This window comes from Sylvia atricapilla, chromosome 10 (genome assembly GCF_009819655.1).
Source record: "Sylvia atricapilla isolate bSylAtr1 chromosome 10, bSylAtr1.pri, whole genome shotgun sequence".
Taxonomy (NCBI): domain Eukaryota; kingdom Metazoa; phylum Chordata; class Aves; order Passeriformes; family Sylviidae; genus Sylvia; species Sylvia atricapilla.
The window spans coordinates 1451313-1470625 of NC_089149.1; the positions used below are offsets into that span (position 1 = coordinate 1451313).

The 19313-nt window shown below is 51.8% G+C and overlaps 2 protein-coding genes across 2 annotated transcripts; one reads left to right on the forward strand and one right to left on the reverse strand.

Moving 5' to 3' along the window:
* Positions 1-23: 23 nt before the first annotated feature.
* GFM1 (G elongation factor mitochondrial 1) lies at positions 24-19057 on the forward strand. Its single transcript, XM_066325664.1, has 18 exons — positions 24-169; positions 771-923; positions 1718-1850; positions 2286-2490; positions 3170-3286; positions 5301-5451; positions 6082-6236; positions 6986-7070; positions 7726-7863; positions 8944-9045; positions 9136-9192; positions 9491-9628; positions 10415-10497; positions 15348-15510; positions 16256-16400; positions 17727-17887; positions 18354-18407; positions 18652-19057. Exons 1-18 carry the CDS (start codon positions 116-118, stop codon positions 18781-18783), a joined length of 2226 nt encoding a protein of 741 aa, XP_066181761.1. The 5' UTR covers positions 24-115; the 3' UTR covers positions 18784-19057.
* Positions 10582-14939, reverse strand: LXN (latexin). The gene is made up of 6 exons (XM_066325678.1): positions 14769-14939; positions 13742-13804; positions 13123-13297; positions 12445-12581; positions 11379-11441; positions 10582-10752 (listed from the first exon to the last, which is right to left on the reverse strand). The coding sequence occupies exons 1-6, from the start codon at positions 14895-14897 to the stop codon at positions 10672-10674; spliced, it is 648 nt and encodes a 215-aa protein (XP_066181775.1). The 5' UTR covers positions 14898-14939; the 3' UTR covers positions 10582-10671.
* Positions 19058-19313: the final 256 nt, after the last annotated feature.

Here is a 19313-nt window from a genome sequence, read left to right on the forward strand (position 1 = left end):
GGAAGAGGCGGGAGCGACCCGGGGCCGGAGCCGCGATTGGAGCCGGGGCCGGGAGCGGGGCCGCAGCCACAGCCACGGGCACAGGCACAGCCACGGGCACAGCCAGAGCCGGGCCATGCTCAGGGTGTTACGGGCCGGGCTGGCCCCGGGCCGCCCGCGGCACATTCAGGTATCGGCCCGCACTCCATGAGGGGACGGCGCCTCAGGGAGGGGAAGGCGCCGGGAGCAGAGGGGATGGAGGGCGGAGGGACAGCCGCGGACGGGCCGCAGCAGCTGCAGGGAGCGAGCGGCTCCGCTCACACGGATGGGGACAGGGAAAACGGGAGGGAGCAGCGGAGCGCGGGGTGTGGGGACGGCGCCGAGGTGACCCCGCAAAGTTCCCTCGGCCTGAGGCGGCCGCTTCGCCACAGATTGACAGGAAGCCGCAGGGAAGCGGTCTGGCAGTTCAGCCGTGGGCACTGTGAATTCCAGGATAAATTACGTTGGAAAAGCCCTCCGAGACAATCGAATCTTGCTGTGCCTGATCCCCACCTTGTCCCCAGCCCAGAGCACTGAGAGCCACGCCAGGAATTCTTTGTACACCTCCAGGGATGGAGACTGCAGACCTCCCTCAGCAGTTCCACGGCCTGACCACCCTTTCCATGGAGAAATTCCTCCTGGTGTCCAACCTGACCGTCCCTGGCACAGCCTGGGGCCGTTTCCCCTTGTCCCATCTCCCGTGAGCTGTGTTGGATCCACTCGTGACGCAGTGCCCTTCCCTTGCCCGGCAGCTCCTGCTGACCTCCTGCAGGCACAGCTCCTCGGGGGTCCTTCCCAACGAGAGGATCAGGAACATCGGCATCTCGGCTCACATCGACTCCGGCAAGACGACGCTGACGGAGCGGATCCTGTTCTACACGGGCAGGATCGCGCAGATGCACGAGGTTGGCCTGGGATTCTCCTGGGATTCTCCTGGGATGGACTCACCTCCACGCTGGGATTGTCTGCGGGAGGGATGATGCTCAGTCTAATACTCCTGCACGTGGATTCACAGTACGGTGGGATGGTTTGGGTGGGAAGAGAACTCACAGAATCACAGGATGTGCAGGTTGGAAGAGACCTTCAAGGTCATGGAGTCCAGCCCAGCCCCAACACCTCAACTAAACCATGGCCCCAGTGCCACATCCAGGGATGGTGACTCCACCACCTTGGGCGGACTATTCCAGTATTTAATCACTCTTTCAGTGAAAAACTCCTTCCTAATACCCAGCCTATATTTCCCTTGGTGCAGCCTGAGACTGTGTCACCTCATTCTGTCAGTTGCTGCCTGGAGAAAGAGCCCAACCCCACCTGAGCACAGGCACCTTTCAGGGGTTGTGGAGAGTGATAAGGTCACCCCTGAGTCTCCTTTTCTCCAGGATAAACAACCCCAGCTCCCTCAGTCGTTCCTCATATGGCTTGTGTTCCAAGCCCTTCACCAGCTTTGTTGCCCTCAAAACTTAAAGTTCACCCAGGGAATCACACTGAGTCACATCAGCTCAAGTGATGGAGCGCAGAGTCATGGAATAGTTTGGGTGGGAAGGGACCTTCAACTCCATTCCAACCCCTGCCATGGGCAGGGACACCTTCCATAGATCAGGTTGCTCTAATCCCCATCCAGCCTGGCCTTGGACACTTCTAGGGATGGGATATGGATTCTTAGCAAACTCCTTGAACTAATTTTTTTTTTTCTCCTAAGGTGAAAGGTAAGGATGGAGTTGGAGCCGTCATGGATTCCATGGAGCTGGAGCGACAGCGGGGCATCACCATCCAGTCTGCAGCTACTTACACCATGTGGAAGGACACCAACATCAACATCATCGACACACCAGGTGAGAGGGCAGCTGGGAACACCTGGGGAGACAGGGATTGTGATGCTGTTCCTCATGGATACAGGGGATGTGATGCTTCTTTGTGTCCCTGGTTGTGATAGAACATGGAGTGATGGGTTTGAGCTGACAGAGGATGGGATTTTGGGCAGGAATTGTTCCCTGGCAGAGTGGGCAGGGCTGGCACAGGTGCCCAGAGCAGATCCCTGGCAGTGCCCAAGGCCAGGCTGGACACTGGGGCTTGGAGCAGCCTGGGACAGTGGATGGTCTCCCTGCCATGGCAGAGGGTGGAACAAGATGATCTTTAATGTCCCCTCCAACCCAAACCATTCCCTGACTCTGTGCTCCATCACTGGAGCTGATGTGACTCAGGGTGATTCCCTTGGCTGTTGCTCCTTTCCAATGCATTCAGCATTTATATTTGTATTTGTTACGCAGGCCATGTGGACTTCACCATCGAAGTGGAGAGGTCTCTGAGGGTGCTGGATGGAGCCATCCTGGTTCTCTGTGCTGTGGGAGGTGTCCAGTGCCAGACCATCACTGTCAACAGGCAGATGAAGCGTTACAACGTCCCCTTCCTCACCTTCATCAACAAACTGGACAGGATGGGCTCCAACCCGGCCAGAGCAGTGCAGCAGCTCAGGTTTTTGGCATTTACAGTGATTCCTGAAATTCCATCCCCGTGGCAGGTCGTTAGGAACAATGTTGGAAAGGCTTCTCTTGGGAGTTGCAGTTTGGAGAATTCCTTACTCGAGGTTCAATCCTGATCTGACCCAGGACAAATCTCCATTGTCCCAAAACCCCCCAAATATTGGTGTCAGCCAAGACCTGCAGTGCCCAAGGGCTGGGGTTTGATGTTTATTGTGTTGATGGAACTGTGCCAGGACCCACTTTGAAAGCAACCTCTTAGTTTTCCCTAAATCCTGGTGCTGCTGAAATTCCAGCAGGGAGGTGACACAGGCTGCTTTGGATTCCTGGAGGTCCTGCTTTCTCCCTGCATAATTTGATCCAGGAGATAAAACTCATTAATACTCATTAAAAGAGAAGCAAACAAGCAGTCAATCTCAAACTGGTTTCCTCTACTGCCTTTCCCGTGGGAGTTCCTCCCTGGGCCTGTTGGGATACAGAAGGTGGGATACAAAGCCCTGGAAAAGGCTTGAACCACAACTGGGTAGTTTTTATCCATTTTGGCAGATTTGGGCACTGTCCAAAGGACAAAACACTGGGATTTTGTGGGAGGGGGATGTAGCTCAAAGAGCATCTGGAGCACACACATAGAAATTACTTTTTTCCTTAATAATTCATGTTTTCCCCTTTTTCAGATCCAAGTTGAAACACAATGCAGCTTTTATTCAGATTCCAATTGGGCTGGAGGGAAACTTTAAAGGAATTATAGATCTCATTGAAGAAAAAGCAATCTATTTTGATGGGGCACTTGGGTAAGTCCTGGAAATTACTTCTTCTCTAGCTGGAGCTGCTCTTTGCAGGAGGAATTCCTGCAGTTTCTCTTCAGGAATGAAACCCAGCTGTCTGGAAATTTGGGAATGAGCTTGTGCTGGGGCTCAGGGAGAGCTCTGGGTTGGGGTGGCTGCATGCAGCAAGACTTGGCTGCTGTGAAGGGTTGGTGGCCACACTTCCCACCTGGAGAAGCAGGAGACTGCTCCTTGATGGGATCCTGCAGCTTGTGTGACTCCCTGGGATGAAGAGAAGCTCTGGGTGAGGCTTTTGGGAAGTTCTGATCCCTGCAAGCTCCTGCCAGGAGTGGGAAGGACTCTCCCACATCCCAGATAACACACTGATGCTCACAGGGGATTTTTTCCCAGGATCCACAGGAAGGGTGGGTTGTTCTCAGTCAGGCGGGCAGGCTGTTCCTGTGGGATCCCTGGGATCAGTCAGGTGGGCAGGCTGCTCCTGTGGGATCCCTGGGACTCCATGCTGTGTGCAGGCTGCTCCTGTGGGATCCCTGGGTCACTCAGGCGGGCAGGCTGCTCCTGTGGAATTCCTGGGACTCAGGTGGGCAGGCTGCTCCTGTGGGATCCCTGGGTCACTCAGGTGGGCAGGGGCTGCTCCTGTGGGATCCCTGGGATCAGTCAGGTGGGCAGGGGCTGCTCCTGTGGGATCCCTGGGTCACTCAGGTGGCAGGCTGTCCCTGTGGGATCCCTGGGTCACTCAGGTGGCAGGCTGCTCCTGTGGGATGCTGGCACTCCATGCCTGTGCAGGCTGCTCCTGTGGGATCCCTGGGATCAGTCAGGTGGGCAGGCTGCTCCTGTGGGATCCCTGGGTCACTCAGGTGGCAGGCTGCCCCTGTGGGATGCTGGCACTCCATGCCTGTGCAGGCTGCTCCTGTGGGATCCCTGGGGATCACTCAGGTGGCAGGCTGCCCCTGTGGGATGCTGGCACTCCATGCCTGTGCAGGCTGCTCCTGTGGGATGCCTGGGTCACTCAGGTGGCAGGCTGCCCCTGTGGGATGCTGGCACTCCATGCCTGTGCAGGCTGCTCCTGTGGGATCCCTGGGATCAGTCAGGCAGGCAGGCTGCTCCTGTGGAATCCCTGGGTCACTCAGGTGGGCAGGCTGCTCCTGTGGAATCCCTGGGTCACTCAGGTGGGCAGGCTGCTCCTGTGGGATCCTGGCACTCCATGCCTGTGCAGGCTGCTCCTGTGGGATCCCTGGGGATCACTCAGGTGGCAGGCTGTCCCTGTGGGATGCTGGCACTCCATGCCTGTGGGATCCCTGGGTCACTCAGGTGGCAGGCTGTCCCTGTGGGATGCTGGCACTCCATGCCTGTGCAGGCTGCTCCTGTGGGATCCCTGGGATCAGTCAGGCAGGCAGGCTGCTCCTGTGGGATCCCTGGGTCACTCAGGTGGGCAGGCTGCTCCTGTGGGATCCTGGCACTCCATGCCTGTGCAGGCTGCTCCTGTGGGATCCCTGGGTCACTCAGGTGGCAGGCTGTCCCTGTGGGATGCTGGCACTCCATGCCTGTGCAGGCTGCTCCTGTGGGATCCCTGGGGATCACTCAGGTGGCAGGCTGCCCCTGTGGGATGCTGGCACTCCATGCCTGTGCAGGCTGCTCCTGTGGGATGCCTGGGTCACTCAGGTGGCAGGCTGCCCCTGTGGGATGCTGGCACTCCATGCCTGTGCAGGCTGCTCCTGTGGGATCCCTGGGGATCACTCAGGTGGCAGGCTGCCCCTGTGGGATGCTGGCACTCCATGCCTGTGCAGGCTGCTCCTGTGGGATGCCTGGGTCACTCAGGTGGCAGGCTGCCCCTGTGGGATGCTGGCACTCCATGCCTGTGCAGGCTGCTCCTGTGGGATCCCTGGGTCACTCAGGTGGCAGGCTGCTCCTGTGGGATGCTGGCACTCCATGCCTGTGCAGGCTGCTCCTGTGGGATCCCTGGGATCAGACAGGCGGGCAGGCTGCTCCTGTGGGATGCTGGCACTCCATGCCTGTGCAGGCAGACGCTGAGGCAGGAGGAGATCCCGGCGGAGCTGCGGGCCGAGGCGGCGGAGCGGCGCCGGGAGCTCATCGAGTGCGTGGCCAACGCTGATGAGCTCCTGGGGGAGCTCTTCCTGGAGGAGAAGATTCCCACAGCTGCACAGCTGAAGGTACCTTTCCTTGTGCTGGCTGTTCCCTCACCTGTGCCCCTGGCCCCTCACTCCTCAATGAATGGATCAGGAATTCTGTTGGCTGGAGCTGGTGTCACCTCAGCTGAGCTCCAGTTCCCCCCAGGGAGGGCCCGTTCCTGTCGCTGTAGGACATGAAAGGAAGACTTTAAATATTTCAGAAGGCAAAGAGCATAGGACAAGAAGGCTTTATTTTTAAATTTTTACTACTTTTTATAAGGTGTTCCAATACAGACTTGACATGATTGGTGAATGGGAACGACTCCTCTTCAGTCCTGTTGGTTAACTAGAGAAACAGTAAAACACCGCTTGTAGAAAGAGAGTTTCTTCTCAAAATAATCTTGGCAAACAACTCTCCTTTCTCAAAACAATCTTGGGAAATTTTTCCTTGAGAAAAAGTTAGCAGCTGCTAGCAGGGTAAAAGTCTCTCAGGCCCACACATTCCCAATCTGGTTTTGCTCTGCATTGGAGAGAATTCTGGAGAGCAGGTTTTATGGGAAGCCCTTGTGTTGGGGGCTGTGGGAGCAGCTCTTTGCTCCAGGGGTGGAGAAGCCCAGGAAAACCTGGGAATTGGGCTGTGCTGCAGGAGGAATTCACAGGGATATTTTTCAGCTGGCAATCCGAAGGGCAACACTGCAGAAATCCTTCACCCCTGTCCTTGTGGGAAGTGCTTTGAAGAACAAAGGGGTGCAGCCACTGCTGGATGCTGTCCTGGAATATCTCCCCAATCCTTCTGAGGTGGAGAACTACGCTCTCCTCAACCAGGGGTGAGTGCATCCAGCACAGCTGGAGTGTCCAGGGGCAGGGCTGGATGTCCCTGCCCATGGCACTGGATGGGCTTTAAGGCTCCCTTCCCTCCCAAACCAGTCTGGGATTCCATGGAATAGTTTCAAAGCAGGAGACATTCCTAACAAGGTCCACCATCCTTTACCATTGGGATCAAACAATGCCACCAGAATTTGGCACAAAATCTCCAAGTTCCTCTCTCCTTCGAGGGTTACTCTCTGTACTGGGATTTTACCACATTCAGTTTGGACCGTGATTGTCAGATAATTCTTCAGAATTGATGGCAGCCCTTAAAGCCAGGCCTGCCTAGATGAGGAACCACATCCCCAGTGTGTAAATAGTGTTTTATCCTTATGGACTTGAATTCCAGAATCCCTGAGGCTGGAAAAGAGCTCCAGGATCATAGAGTCCAAGCTGTGCCAAATCCTCCCTTAGTCACCAGCCCAGGGCACTGAGTGCCACATCCAGGAATTCCTTGGACATCTCCAGGGATGGGGGCTCCAAACCTCCCTGGGCAGCCCCTTCCAGTGTTTAAGAACCTTTCCATGAGGAGATTCCTGCTGATTTCCTCCCCTGGCCCAGCCTGAGGCTGATCCCTCTCCTCCTGTCCCTGTTCCCTGGGGCAGAGCCCACCCAGATGTGTGAACCCCAACAGCAGAGCCTGTAAATGTTTCGAGGAGACTCCCATGTTGGTTCCTAACCTCACCTCCCTCTCATCCCTGCTTTTAAGGGATTCTCAGGACCAAACCAAGTTCCTGTTGAACTCTGCTCGTGACGACTCCCAGCCTTTTATTGGCCTTGCCTTCAAACTGGAGGTGAGTCTCACTCTGCTCCTTCCCACAAGTCATGGGGAGAGTCCAGGTGGTGCTACCAAAACTTTTAAATCACTTCATACTGAAAACCAACTTATATTTAACTTCAACTGAAATTTAACTTCAACTGAAATTTAACTTCTTTTTTTTAAAAAAAGGCTTCAGCCATAAAATCCATAAATGCTGCCAATTTGGATCTTCAGGGTGGGTTCTGGACCTCAAGTATTGCCTGGTTTTCTTAGCTAAAACTTGAACATTTGGGGGGTTGTTGGCTTAACTGAAATATTTTCAGGGAAAATCCTGCATTTGGAAACAATGGGATGTGAGAGAGTCAGGAGGAAAAAGTGCAGAGATTTAAGCAAATAAGTTGTTTGGTGCTTAGAGAGCAGCACCTCAGGATTTGTATGGAATATGAAAAATGGCTGGCCACATCCTCTGGTAATGTGTGTCTCTGTTGGGAAGGCTTGGGAGTGAAAAACTGGTTCAAAAAAGATTTTCTGAAATTCCAAATTTCATTGCGGAGCCAAGTGAAAGCTGGTAAAAACCTTCCATTTTTAGTGTGAAAACTCAGACCACATTTAGTCAGTGCAGCTGCTGCTTGGAATTGCTGCTGGTTCCCAGAATGACCAGAGCTGGTTTTGATGGTTTGTGCTTGCAGGCTGGCAGGTTTGGGCAGTTAACCTACATCAGGGTGTACCAGGGCATGCTGAAAAAATCGGATTACATCTACAACACCCGCACGGGGAAGAAGGTCAGGGTGCAGAGACTCGTGAGGATGCACTCAGACAACATGGAGGTGAGTGCATCCCTAGGGATGGGCTGCCAGCCCCTGGATCATCCTGGATGGCTCAGCACTGCCTGAGCCCCTGGATAACCCTGCATGGATCAGGGCTGCTTTTGTAGCTTCTTCTTGTCAGAGTTGGGATTAAATGCTCGGGACAGTATTTTGGACTCAGATGATTATTAATTCTTATCTCTGTTACAGTCTCACAAACCATGAGTTCTACAGCACTTCTGGCTAACAAACTAAAAAATGGTTCCTGTCTCTCTCCCTTCAAGGTCTTTTAAGAACAAACTGTCCAGTTAAGAAATGACACCTAAATTATTTTGACTTTTAGCCCAATAACCAACCACCCCTGGTCCACAATGTGGATTTTTCTATCCGATTACAAAACCCCACCCAGAGCCATGGAGAAGAAGGTGAAAAAGGACTCAGCCTCTGTCCTAAATCCTCCATCTTGCTTTATATATATTACTATGTTCTAAACCCTTAAACTCTGGGTTTCCCACCCTGTGATATCCCACACTTCTATCCAAACCCCACAATCCCAGGGCTGTCACTCAATTTTGGGAGCCTTTTCCACGGCCTCAGGTCAGTGCAGTGTTTGCTCAGGGGTCAGAGCCTGTGAGCACAGAAAGGCTGGAATCCTCAGTGTTGGCCCAGGTCTGAGGTCCTGGATAACCCTGGGAAGCACTGCCTTAAGCACAGGATGGTGTTTGCTTCTTAACAACTTTGCTTCTTGTTTGATCCTGAATTAATCCCAGCTGAGCCCTCCCTTTTGTCCTTTGAATAAAGAGGGAGAATGACAGGGGGTTTTATCAAAGCTGGATGTTTTTAAGGAGCTCAGTGTCAAGCTTTAAAACACAGTGTTTATGGATCTTCTGTAATCCAGGTGGAGTTTGGATGTGAGGGAAAGGCAGAACCAATCCTGGAATGGTTTGGGATGGAAAGGACCTTAAGGATCATCCAGCCACAAGGGCAGGAACTCCTTCCACTATCCCAGGGTGATCCAGCCTGGCCTTGGACACTTCCAGGGATCCAGGGGCAGCTTCTGTTAGCCCAGTGCTGTCTGAACAGGGATTTTCCTTCCCTCAGGATGTCAGTGAGGTTTATGCTGGAGACATCTGTGCCCTGTTTGGGATTGACTGTGCCAGCGGGGACACGTTCACGGATAAAACCAGCACAGACATCTCCATGGTGAGTCCCCTGGCCTGGCTGCCCCAGGCACTGGCAGTCTCCAGGATTTTGCTGTGGTTTGTAATCATCCCCTTCTCCTTGGCCACACAGGAATCCATCCACGTCCCCGATCCTGTCATTTCTGTGGCTATGAAGCCTTCAAACAAGGTAGGAGCCTTTGGAATTCTCTGAGTTCCCTCACTTTGCTGCTTTGGGATTTTACGGAACAGTCTGAATCCCAAATATCCAAGATTTTATCCCTTAGATAACCCAGGGCTGAGCTGGATACTGTCACTCATCCAGAAACATGAACTCGAAAGAAATGATGAACACTTTAATCAAGAGTTCTAAATCTTCCCTAAAATAACCCCAAAGAGCAGAACTGCTCAGCAGTGAGTGGGAAAACGTGAGGCTTTTTTGTTGGAATGACTGATGGCTGTTGACTAAACCTTGCCTTGTGTTTCAGAATGACCTGGATAAATTTTCCAAAGGCCTGGGCCGTTTCACCAGGGAGGATCCCACCTTCAGGGTCCACTTTGATGAGGAGAGCAAAGAGACCATTGTCTCTGGCATGGGGGAGCTGCACCTGGAAATCTATGCCCAGGTAATTTGGGAAGCACATCCCATGGACTCTGCTTTTCCCTGCTTTTCCCATCTCCTCTCCCTCCTCTCTGTGCCTTCCAGCTGCTTAGGGAAAAGCTGAACTTTTAAGTCAACTTTTGAGAAGGTTCTTTCTCTCCAATGGTTCCATTCTGAAGGGAAAAAAAGAAACCTTTATTCTAAATTTCTAAAAGGAAATTTTGCCTGAAATGTTTTTAGGATTTAGTACAAATCCATAAAAAAATGTATTAAGTACTACACTTTGCTCTAGCAGCCTTTGCTTATAATTATATAATTAATTATTTTTTAATATATTACAATTATAATAATGAATTATACCTAATTATAATTAAGTTCATTGTAATTAATAATACTAATTATAATTAATTTCTACAGAAAAATCCCATTTCCCTGCTTTTAAATGCATCATTCCCTAATGAAAGCTGGTGCAGGGAGAAAGGAGTGGTTACAGGGATTTATTTGTTTCATTCCAGCTGATGTCTGTATTTTAATATTAACACAAAAAGTGTATCTTAAATATTGACAGAATGAAGAAAAAGGGATTTTTGCCTTGAAAAACCTGAATTTTAATCGCATAATTAATGCTGTTTCCTTTTCCTGCATCTGAAGGTGCAGATCTTAAAGAAGCTGATTTGGAATTATTTGTTAATTAAAAAAAGAATAACAAAAAGCCCCCAAAAAATCAATGCAACCCCCAACCAAAACCAGTGAAATCACTAAATAATTCCCAGTGGAATAACCCTGATCCCTGTGGGTTTTTTTCTTTCAGAGAATGGAGAGGGAATATGGTTGTCCTTGCACCATGGGGAAGCCTAAAGTGGCCTTCAGGGAGAACATCTGTGCCCCTGTGCCGTGAGTATTCCTGCTGGGAATTCCTGCATTGATCCCCTCTGGGGCAGAGGAAGTTCTGTGGAATTCAGGGAGCAGAAACAAACACCCAGGAAAATGCCATTTAATGTCTTGTAGCGTGGTCCATGGTCACCTTCAGTGCCTCCTCCTCCGGGTGTGGGATTGTCCCAGGGGTGCTCAGGTGTCCCCAGGGCTCTGGGACACACGGGCCCCACGCTGAGGGTGCCACAGCAGGGTCACCTCCCAGGGCAGCACCTCCTGTGGGCACACACAGCACAGTCAGCACCCCCTGCTCCCCTCCTCCAGCCAGCCAGCAGCTTTATCCCTGCAAAACTTCCCAGTAAATCCAGCCAGGAGCTCTCTTCACGGGAAACTTCAAATTCAACCCCAGGGAATGGTGGGAGTGCTGGGACTGGCAGGGAGATCTCTGATTATTGCAATCAAGAGCTTCTCTTCACAATTTTCTGTGGTTTTCTTATGGAAACACCTGCTCAGGTGCCAAAATTTTTGATGGAGAGTAGCAGAGAATGTCAGTGCTGTTCTGCTGGGGGTTACTGGGATTGCTGAGGTCTCTGTACTGGGCCACAGAGGCATCCACAGCCCAGCTGGAATCCAGGATACCCCTTCCCTTTATCCCTGCCCACCTTGGCACTGGGATCTCCCATGGGAGAGCTGTGAGGGACCAGTTTGGAACCTCAGCCATTCCCAGGAAAGCCCAAAACAGCTGGAAGTTGCTGCTGTTGTTGCTGGAATGCTGAGGCAGGCAGGGATGGGGACCCTGAGCTCACCCTGCAGGATCAGATCTGTGTCTGAGCTGGAGCTCAGGCAGCTGCAGTCTTAAAACACCCCAAAAAAGGGCGTTTTTTAGGAAAAAAATTATTTACCTGGGACACCATGTCATGGAGTAGAAGCACGTAGTCAAACTGAAGATCTTCATCACTTCTTTTCTGGAAAGACAGGATGAAAAGGGGTGAATTTGGGGATTCTCCCACCTCAGAAAAAGTGATTCAGTTCTCTGTGGTTATCACAAAAATTCCCTGATGGATTTCAGATAAAACTGGCAGCTCCTGATCACAAGTGAAGCAGGTGGAGCTCAAGCACTGTAACAGAATTAAAAGCTCCTGGTTTGAATTTCTGTGTTCTCCAAAACTGCACTGGAGACACTGAATGTAACGCTTTAAACTGCTAATTCCTGCCTTACAGAGACCAGCTCTGTCAGGAATTCTTTGGGTGGGAACACCTCATTCTAGAAGGTGTCAGTTTAACCCAGAACAGTCCCAAATTAAATTGTCAAGAGGATAAGGACACTCCAGGGGCCTTGCAGTGAGTGACAGTCAGGGATTCTGAGTGACAAAATAAACCCTGGCCTTTGGAATGGACTCTTTTCCTGTGTTTTTTCAGGGAAAAGGGGACAAAATTACCCAAGAGAGATGGCAGCTTGGTTAGTTAATAGTTATTTGTCTCCTTGATCCTTAAATTTGTTAGAGAGGGGTTGAAAATCTTTCAACTCTTACTGGTGCACAGCCCTGCAGCAGCTAAAATGAATTCTCTGAAATGCCATCAGGGGGAGCAAAACATTGACAAATCCTGCTCCCACGAGGAATTCCTGTCTTTCCTTCAGAGCCACCACTTCCTGGGAATTCACTGTCTGATCAGAGGGGCAAAACTTCGGGAGCTTTCAGTTTTCTAAATACTAAATCCTGCAGCTTCTTCCTGGCTCCTGTGGAAAACTGCCTTAAAGCTGATGATCAGGGTTTTAAAGGCTGATGATCAAGTTTATTTATAACTCAGAATCGATTTTCTCTAATAGAACACAGCAAAACTGGGAGAATCTACAGAATTCTGTAAATTTAATTTATTTCCCTTGCCACAACTGCTTGAATACTTTGCAGGGAAAGCTTTAAGGTCCCTCCAGACCAGTCTGGGATTCTGTTCCTGCTGGGAACTCACCACTTGCTTCACGTGTTTAACTTGGGCAAGGTGGAACTTGGTGTTTTCAGTGGAATTCTGCCAGATCAAGTAGCCAGAGGCCACCCAGGCCAGCAGGTGGATGGGCTCCAGCTCCGGGGGAACGTTCCCGAGGCTGTCTGGAACCAAAATAAACACTGGATGTTAAAGAGAGCCATTAACAGGACATTATCACCTCAGTCAGGGCTTTGCCAAAGTCCCTCCTGTCCCACAGGGTTTGGAGGAGCTGCTCCATCACCACAGAGTTCTCCTCCCACTTCACACAATCCTGGGATGGTTTGGGTTGGAAGGGACCTTAAATCCCATCCAGTGCCACCTGGGCAGGGACAGGGTCACCTCCCACTGTCCCAGGCTGCTCCAGGCTCCATCCAGCCTGGCCTGGGACACTTCCAGGGTGTTCTCTTCCACTTTTTTCTCCTCCTATAAATTCCAGTCTCGAAGGCAGGGGTTGCTCTGAGGTGAGAGCAGCATTTGGGGTGGTACATTTTGGTGTTGGATGTGCTGGGCCAGGACAGCCTCAGGGTGAGCAGGAAGAGGTGACAGTGCCAGCTGGTTTTCCAGAACACTCAGAGTCAGGAAGAAATGTGATTGCAGACCCCCAAAAGAGAAAGGGAAGCAGCAGGGTGGAGGCCTGAGCTCTCTGCCAGCCCTGGGTTGTACCTGGGATGTTCTCAGCCACAAGCTCCTTTTCCAGGCTCCTGATCCGATTGTAGAATTCCTGCTCTGCTTCCTCTGTGCTCCTGAGCTCTCCTTGCACTGTGACCTGCACATCTGGAGCAGAGGTTTTGCTGCCCAGGTGATAGAGAACCTCAGCAGTGCAGTTCACAGTCCTGTCCTGTGGCAGAGTTAATGATGTGCATCATTATCTGATTGAACACGTGTGTAACCAGGGCAATTTGCACTTCTGAGAACGGAATTTTTACGTGGTTGCTGTTTTCTCTGAGTCTGGTCCAGAGAGATTTGGGGTTATTTAAGACAAGGTGAAATTCCTGGCATTTCTGTGCATGTTTAAGGGTGGGATTTGCTTTCTGCAGTGGTTGGGGTGCAGAATGTCCCTTGTGCTGTTCAGCTGGACCTGAGTGGCACTGAGATGTCCTTGTCATCCCTGCAGCATTGTCTGGTGGGCTAGTGGAAGGTACCACGTGGTCAGTGGGTTCCTTTTGGTTAAAATTCAGCCTTTTTGGGGACCTGATTTGCAGTACAGAAAAATCTGGAGCATGATGGAAAATCTTTTAAGTGCTGTGTCCACAGAGTGTGTAATTAAAGCAGCCTGACTCACTTTGTCCAGGACATCTTCCAGCTCCAGCTCCAGGTAATATTTGTGCCCACCATCATCGATGTCCTGGAAAAAAGGGAAAATACTAATTGCATTTATTTTGGTAAATGTTGAATGGCTGCATCCTGGACAAAATCAGAGAAACCCAGGATGGTTTGGGTTGGAAGGGACCTTAAATCCCATCCAGTACCACCCCTGCCATGGGCAGGGACACCTTCCCATGGGTGTCCCACTACTCCAGGGTGCTCCAAGTCCCATCCAGCCTGGCCTTGGGCACTGCCAGGGATGGGCTCTCTGTGCCAGGGCCTCTCCACCCTCATTCCTATCCCTCAACACCCCTGAATTACTAATTTGGGGCTCCTTAGTGATTCTATCTTGGTTGTAAATACCTAAAAGCCTTAAGCACCTCCTTCTATTAATTCCATTTTACACCTCATTATGAATTGCACCATGCCCTGTGTTTTTCTGGCTGTAAAGAAGGGACCAGCTGAGGTTTGCTTGTTTTTGGGAGGGGGTTTGCTGTGCCCTTGCAGTGCCCTTGCAGTGCCAGGTGTCCCTGCAGAGTCAGGGCAGGGCTGAGCTGTGTCCTGGCACCCACAGGAGCACCCAGCACCCTCCTCCTCCTCCTCCTCCCTGGGAGGTTCCTCCTGGCGCGGTGCCCTGGCAGGGCTGTCCCCGCAGGTGACACACGGGCTGTGTGTCACACCGCTGAGCGGTGACACCGAGCTCCTGCCGGGACCCCCAAAGGGGCACGGCCGGTGACACAACCCCCAGAGCAGCTGGAGAGAGGACCTTTGGGACCCTCCTGCCCAGGCGGGGTCACCTGGAGCGGGTGACACCGGGACGCGCCCGGGCGGTTTGGGATGTGTCCCCACTGCGGGTCACTCCACCCCTCCTGTGCTGTGTCCCGCTCCATGGGAAGAAGCCGGGGCCAGGTGGCAGTTCCCTGTCCCGATTCCCGGTTCCCGGTTCCCAGTCCCGGTTCCCAGTCCCGATTCCCGGTTCCCGGTTCCCGGTCCCTCCCGCTCACCTGGCGCCGGGCTCCCCGCAGCTCCCGCAGCTCCAGCCCCCGCCCGGGGCCGCCCCGCAGGTACCGCAGGTACCCCACGGCCACGGCCGCGGCCCGGGCGGCCGAGAAGTGGCTCGGAGGCAGCTCCATGGCCACGGAGCCGCTTCCTCCTCCTCTTCCTCCTGCTCCTCCTCCTGCTCCTGCTCCTCCCGCAGGAAGCGCCCGCAGCGGGCGGGGCCGGGGCGGCTCCCAGCCGCGGGACGGGGCGGGTGCTGCGAGGCAGCGCATCCCTCCAGCGTTTGAAACAGCGTTAGGTGGGACACTGGGAATAAATCCTTTCCCCGGGTGGTGGGGAGGCCGTGGAACAGGTTTTCCAGAGACTTTGTGGCCGCTCCATCCCTGGACGTGTCCAGGTCGGATGGTGCTGTGAGCAACCTCAGATGGCAGAATGTGTCCCTGCCCATGGGATTTTAAATTTAAATTCCCTTCCGACCCAAACCAGGCCGTGGTTGTCTGAAATGCAGAATGGGAGCGTTTTGCACAGAAAGCTGTGTTTTGTGTCATGAGTAACGTGGTGTCTGGGGCTTTGCTGGGGTTTAGGTTTGAGTTCACCCACAAGAAGCAGTCGGGAGGAGCAGGCCAGTACGGCAAAGTGATCGGAGTGCTGGAGCCCCTGGAGCCAGAGGACTTCACCAAACTGGAATTTGAGGACAGAACCATTGGCACAAATATTCCCAAGCAGTTTGTGCCTGCTGTGGAAAAGGTACAGACCTTTCTCTGGTACAGAAAATCCTGATTCCTGTTGTTTTCCTGCAGCACCACCCACATTTGCCGTGCCTGCCTTGCCCCAGCAAAGGAGGCTTTTCCCATTGCTCCAGTGGCAGCAGGATCACAGCTGTGTGGTTTTACTCCATGTCTTGCATTCCTGGGGTTTCCAGTTAATTCAGGAGCTGCTGTTTTCTTTGGTGCTGTGTGCTGGCTCTGTTTCCTTTGTGAGAGCTTCCTGCTCAAGCTGCTTTTTCCTGGCCTTTTCTGCTTCTGGTTGTGGCCCCACAATTCTCCTCCCAACCCCAAAATATGTGACTTCTCTGAGGTCAGTTATGGAGGAAACTGTAATTAAGCTGCATTTCCTGCCTCAATTCCCAAATTCTGTTTCTTTATCTCCTCTGTGACTTCCTCCCTGTATAATTTATCACACACAGCTTTAATTAACCCACCAACATCTTGGAATTCTTTTAATAACCTACAGTTGTTTCTTCACTTTTCCACAATGCAACACTTAAAAGATTTTTGCCAAATCCTGAACAAACCATAGTCTTAAAGGAGTCTTGTTCTCCAGGCAAGAGCTCTTTCCACACCAAGCATTCTTTTGGGGTTTGGCCGTGGAATCCCTTAAAAAGGCAAATCCTGAGGCCATTTTTCCTTGTCCTGTGGTTTTTACTCGTGAAATCAAACTGAGGTGGCAGAGGCTGCAGGTTCTGGGGGTGACTTTGGGCTGCCATCCCCAGGGGTTCCGGGAGGCCTGTGAGAAGGGTCTGCTGTCAGGACACCGCATCTCCGGGGTGCGCTTCGTGCTGGAGGACGGCGCCCATCACATGGTGGACTCCAACGAGATCTCCTTCATCAGGGCGGGAGAGGGGGCCCTGAAACAAGGTACAGCTTCTCCTCGGGGTGCTGATGGCTGCTATCCCTCCATCCCTCCATTCCATTCATCTGTCATGCCTCCATCCATCCCCCCAACTATCTGTCCCTCCCTCCATTCCATTCATCCATTGTCCCTCCATCCATCCCCCCACCTATCTGTTCATCCCTCCTTCCATCCTCCCACCTATCTGTCCCTCCATCTCTCCACCCATCCACCCATCCCTCCATCCCTCCCTCCATCCCTCCCTCCCTCCCTCCACCCATCCCTCCATCCATCCCTCCATCCATCCCTCTATCCATCCACCCATCCCTCCACCCATCCCTCCATCCCTCCCTCCATCCCTCCACCCATCCCTCCATCCATCCCTCCATCCATCCCTCCATCCATCCCTCCACCCATCCCTCCATTCCTCCATCCCTCCATCCCTCCCTCCCTCCACCCATCCCTACACCCATCCACCCATCCCTCCATCCCTCCATCCCTCCATTCCTCCATCGCTCCCTCCATCCCTCCACCCATCCCTCCATCCCTCCCTCCATTAACAGCAGATATCCCCTGGAGTTATGAGGAGTGGGTTATACAGGACATAAAGAAAACACCTCCCCAGCCAGTTCCAACAGCTGCCAAATAGAACACACACTTTTGGTTACATATTGCAGCCCAGGACAGGGAGCAGCCTGCCTTATACCAGGTCCACCTTTGACATTGGATCCTTTATTCCATAGAATGCACATCCCTGGCAAATAGAATACACGTTTTTGGCTGTAGCATACACAAGGAAGCAGCCTGACTTACACCAGGTTCACCTTTGACATTCTTTATTCTTTATTCCATAGAACACACATTTTTGGTTGTAGAATGGACGTTTTTGGTTTTAGACTACATGAGGCAGCAGCCTGCCTTACACCAGGCTCACCTTTGGCACTGGATTCTTTATTCCATAGAATGCACATTTTTTGGTTGGAGAATACACATTTTTCATTGGAGAATGCACACTTTTGGTTGGAGAATGCACATTTTTGGTTGAAGAATACACATTTTTCATTGGAGAATGCACACTTTTGGTTGGAGAATACACACTTTTGGTTGGAGAATGCACATTTTTGGTTGAAGAATACACATTTTTCATTGGAGAATACACATTTTTAGTTGGAGAATGCACGTTTTTGGTTGAAGAATACACATTTTTCATTGGAGAATACACATTTTTAGTTGGAGAATGCACGTTTTTGGTTGGAGAATGCACATTTTTTGGTTGCAGCATACCCGGGGGAGCAGGCTGCCTCCCAGCAGGCTCACCTCTGACCCTGGCCCTTTCCCCCCTGTGCCCCCAGCCATGGAGAACGCTGCCGTGCGCCTCCTGGAGCCCGTCATGGCCGTGGAGGTGGTGGCTCCCACGGAATTCCAGGGCACGGTGATCGCCGGGATCAACCGGCGCCACGGCGTCATCACGGGCCAGGATGGCTCCGAGGGCTACTTCACTCTCTATGCTGAGGTCAGTGTGCTCCTCACCTCCCCTGCCCCTGCCTTTCCTGCTGCTTTTCCCTCAGTTTAGGTGGGTACAGTCGTGGGTTCACTCCCATTTCAGTGTTCCGTCTGTTAGCTCCCTCCTGAAAATGATCGGAAAGGAGCGCTGGGTGTTTTCTTGTTTGTGGGACAGCCACCTCCTGCTTCCCAAGTTATCCTTGGAGGAATGTCTGGAGATACCTCAAACCTTGCTGGTTGACTCATCACTGAATTTAGGTGCACTCAAACTCTCAGATTTTTGAGTTTTCCTGCTAAAAACGCCCTTTAATTAATAAATTAATTAAAATAACAAATACTTTGCAACAGCAGACCATTCAATCAGAGCTGTTTGCAGACAGCACTGACTCTTTGTGTCATAATTGGGGTTAATTAGCTGACAGGCCAAAAATGATGGGAAAAAACCTCATTGCCAACAAAAAATGTTTGGATTTTAGGTGCCACTGAACGATATGTTTGGATATGCCACTGAGCTGAGGTCCTGCACAGAGGTGAGTGCTCCTGGTCCTTCTTGCTAAAAAGTGTTAGATTCTGTAAATTTGGGCTCATTGGATCATCTTGTCCATGGCAGCTGCAGAAGGGAATGAGATTAAATCAAATCAGTGGAATTCCTGGCCAAACAATTCTTCTGTGCCTGGGGAGTTTTGTTTGGGGTGAGATTGTGGAGGATCCCTGGGTGTTCCTTCACAGACAGGAGGTCTGCCCCATCCTCACTTTCCTTTCCCAACTCTGCAGGGAAAAGGGGAATACACCATGGAATACTGCAAGTACCACCCCTGTTCAGCCAGCACTCAGGAGGAGATCATCAACAAATACCTGGAAGCAACAGGGAGACTTCCTGCCAAAAAGGGCAAAGCCAAGAGCTGATGGGATTCCTCTGGAGTCCATGACCAGTTTGTCCCAGTCTTCTCCAACAGCTCGCTTCTCCAAGCCATGGAAGCAGCCCAGGCTGGGTAAGGAGGGCTCCAGTGGGATTTGGACTTGGAATTTTATCATACAGCTTTTCCTCTGGGGTGTCATCACCAGCACCATGGGATTGCTCACGTGTAAATGCACTTGTAACAAACAGATGTTAATCGTGGCTGGTGATTTGCTTGAGATTTGTCTTAATTAAGAGCTATTAAAATAATTTTATTTTGTACTCGGTACATCTTTATTTGGAAATGTCAAACCAGGAAACTGAGGTAAGAGCTGCTGGGTGGGCATGGGGAGTGGGACATCACTTCCCTCCAGGGCACAGATGGAATTTTCCCCTCCAAATCCTTTGGGAATGGCACGGGATCCTCCAAAGTCTCAACCAACTGGGCAAAGCCATCAGTCAGTGCTTGTCACCAAATCTGCTCTCACTGGTGGCACAAGGATGGAGCTCAGTTGCCAAAGACGTTGGGAGGAGCTGC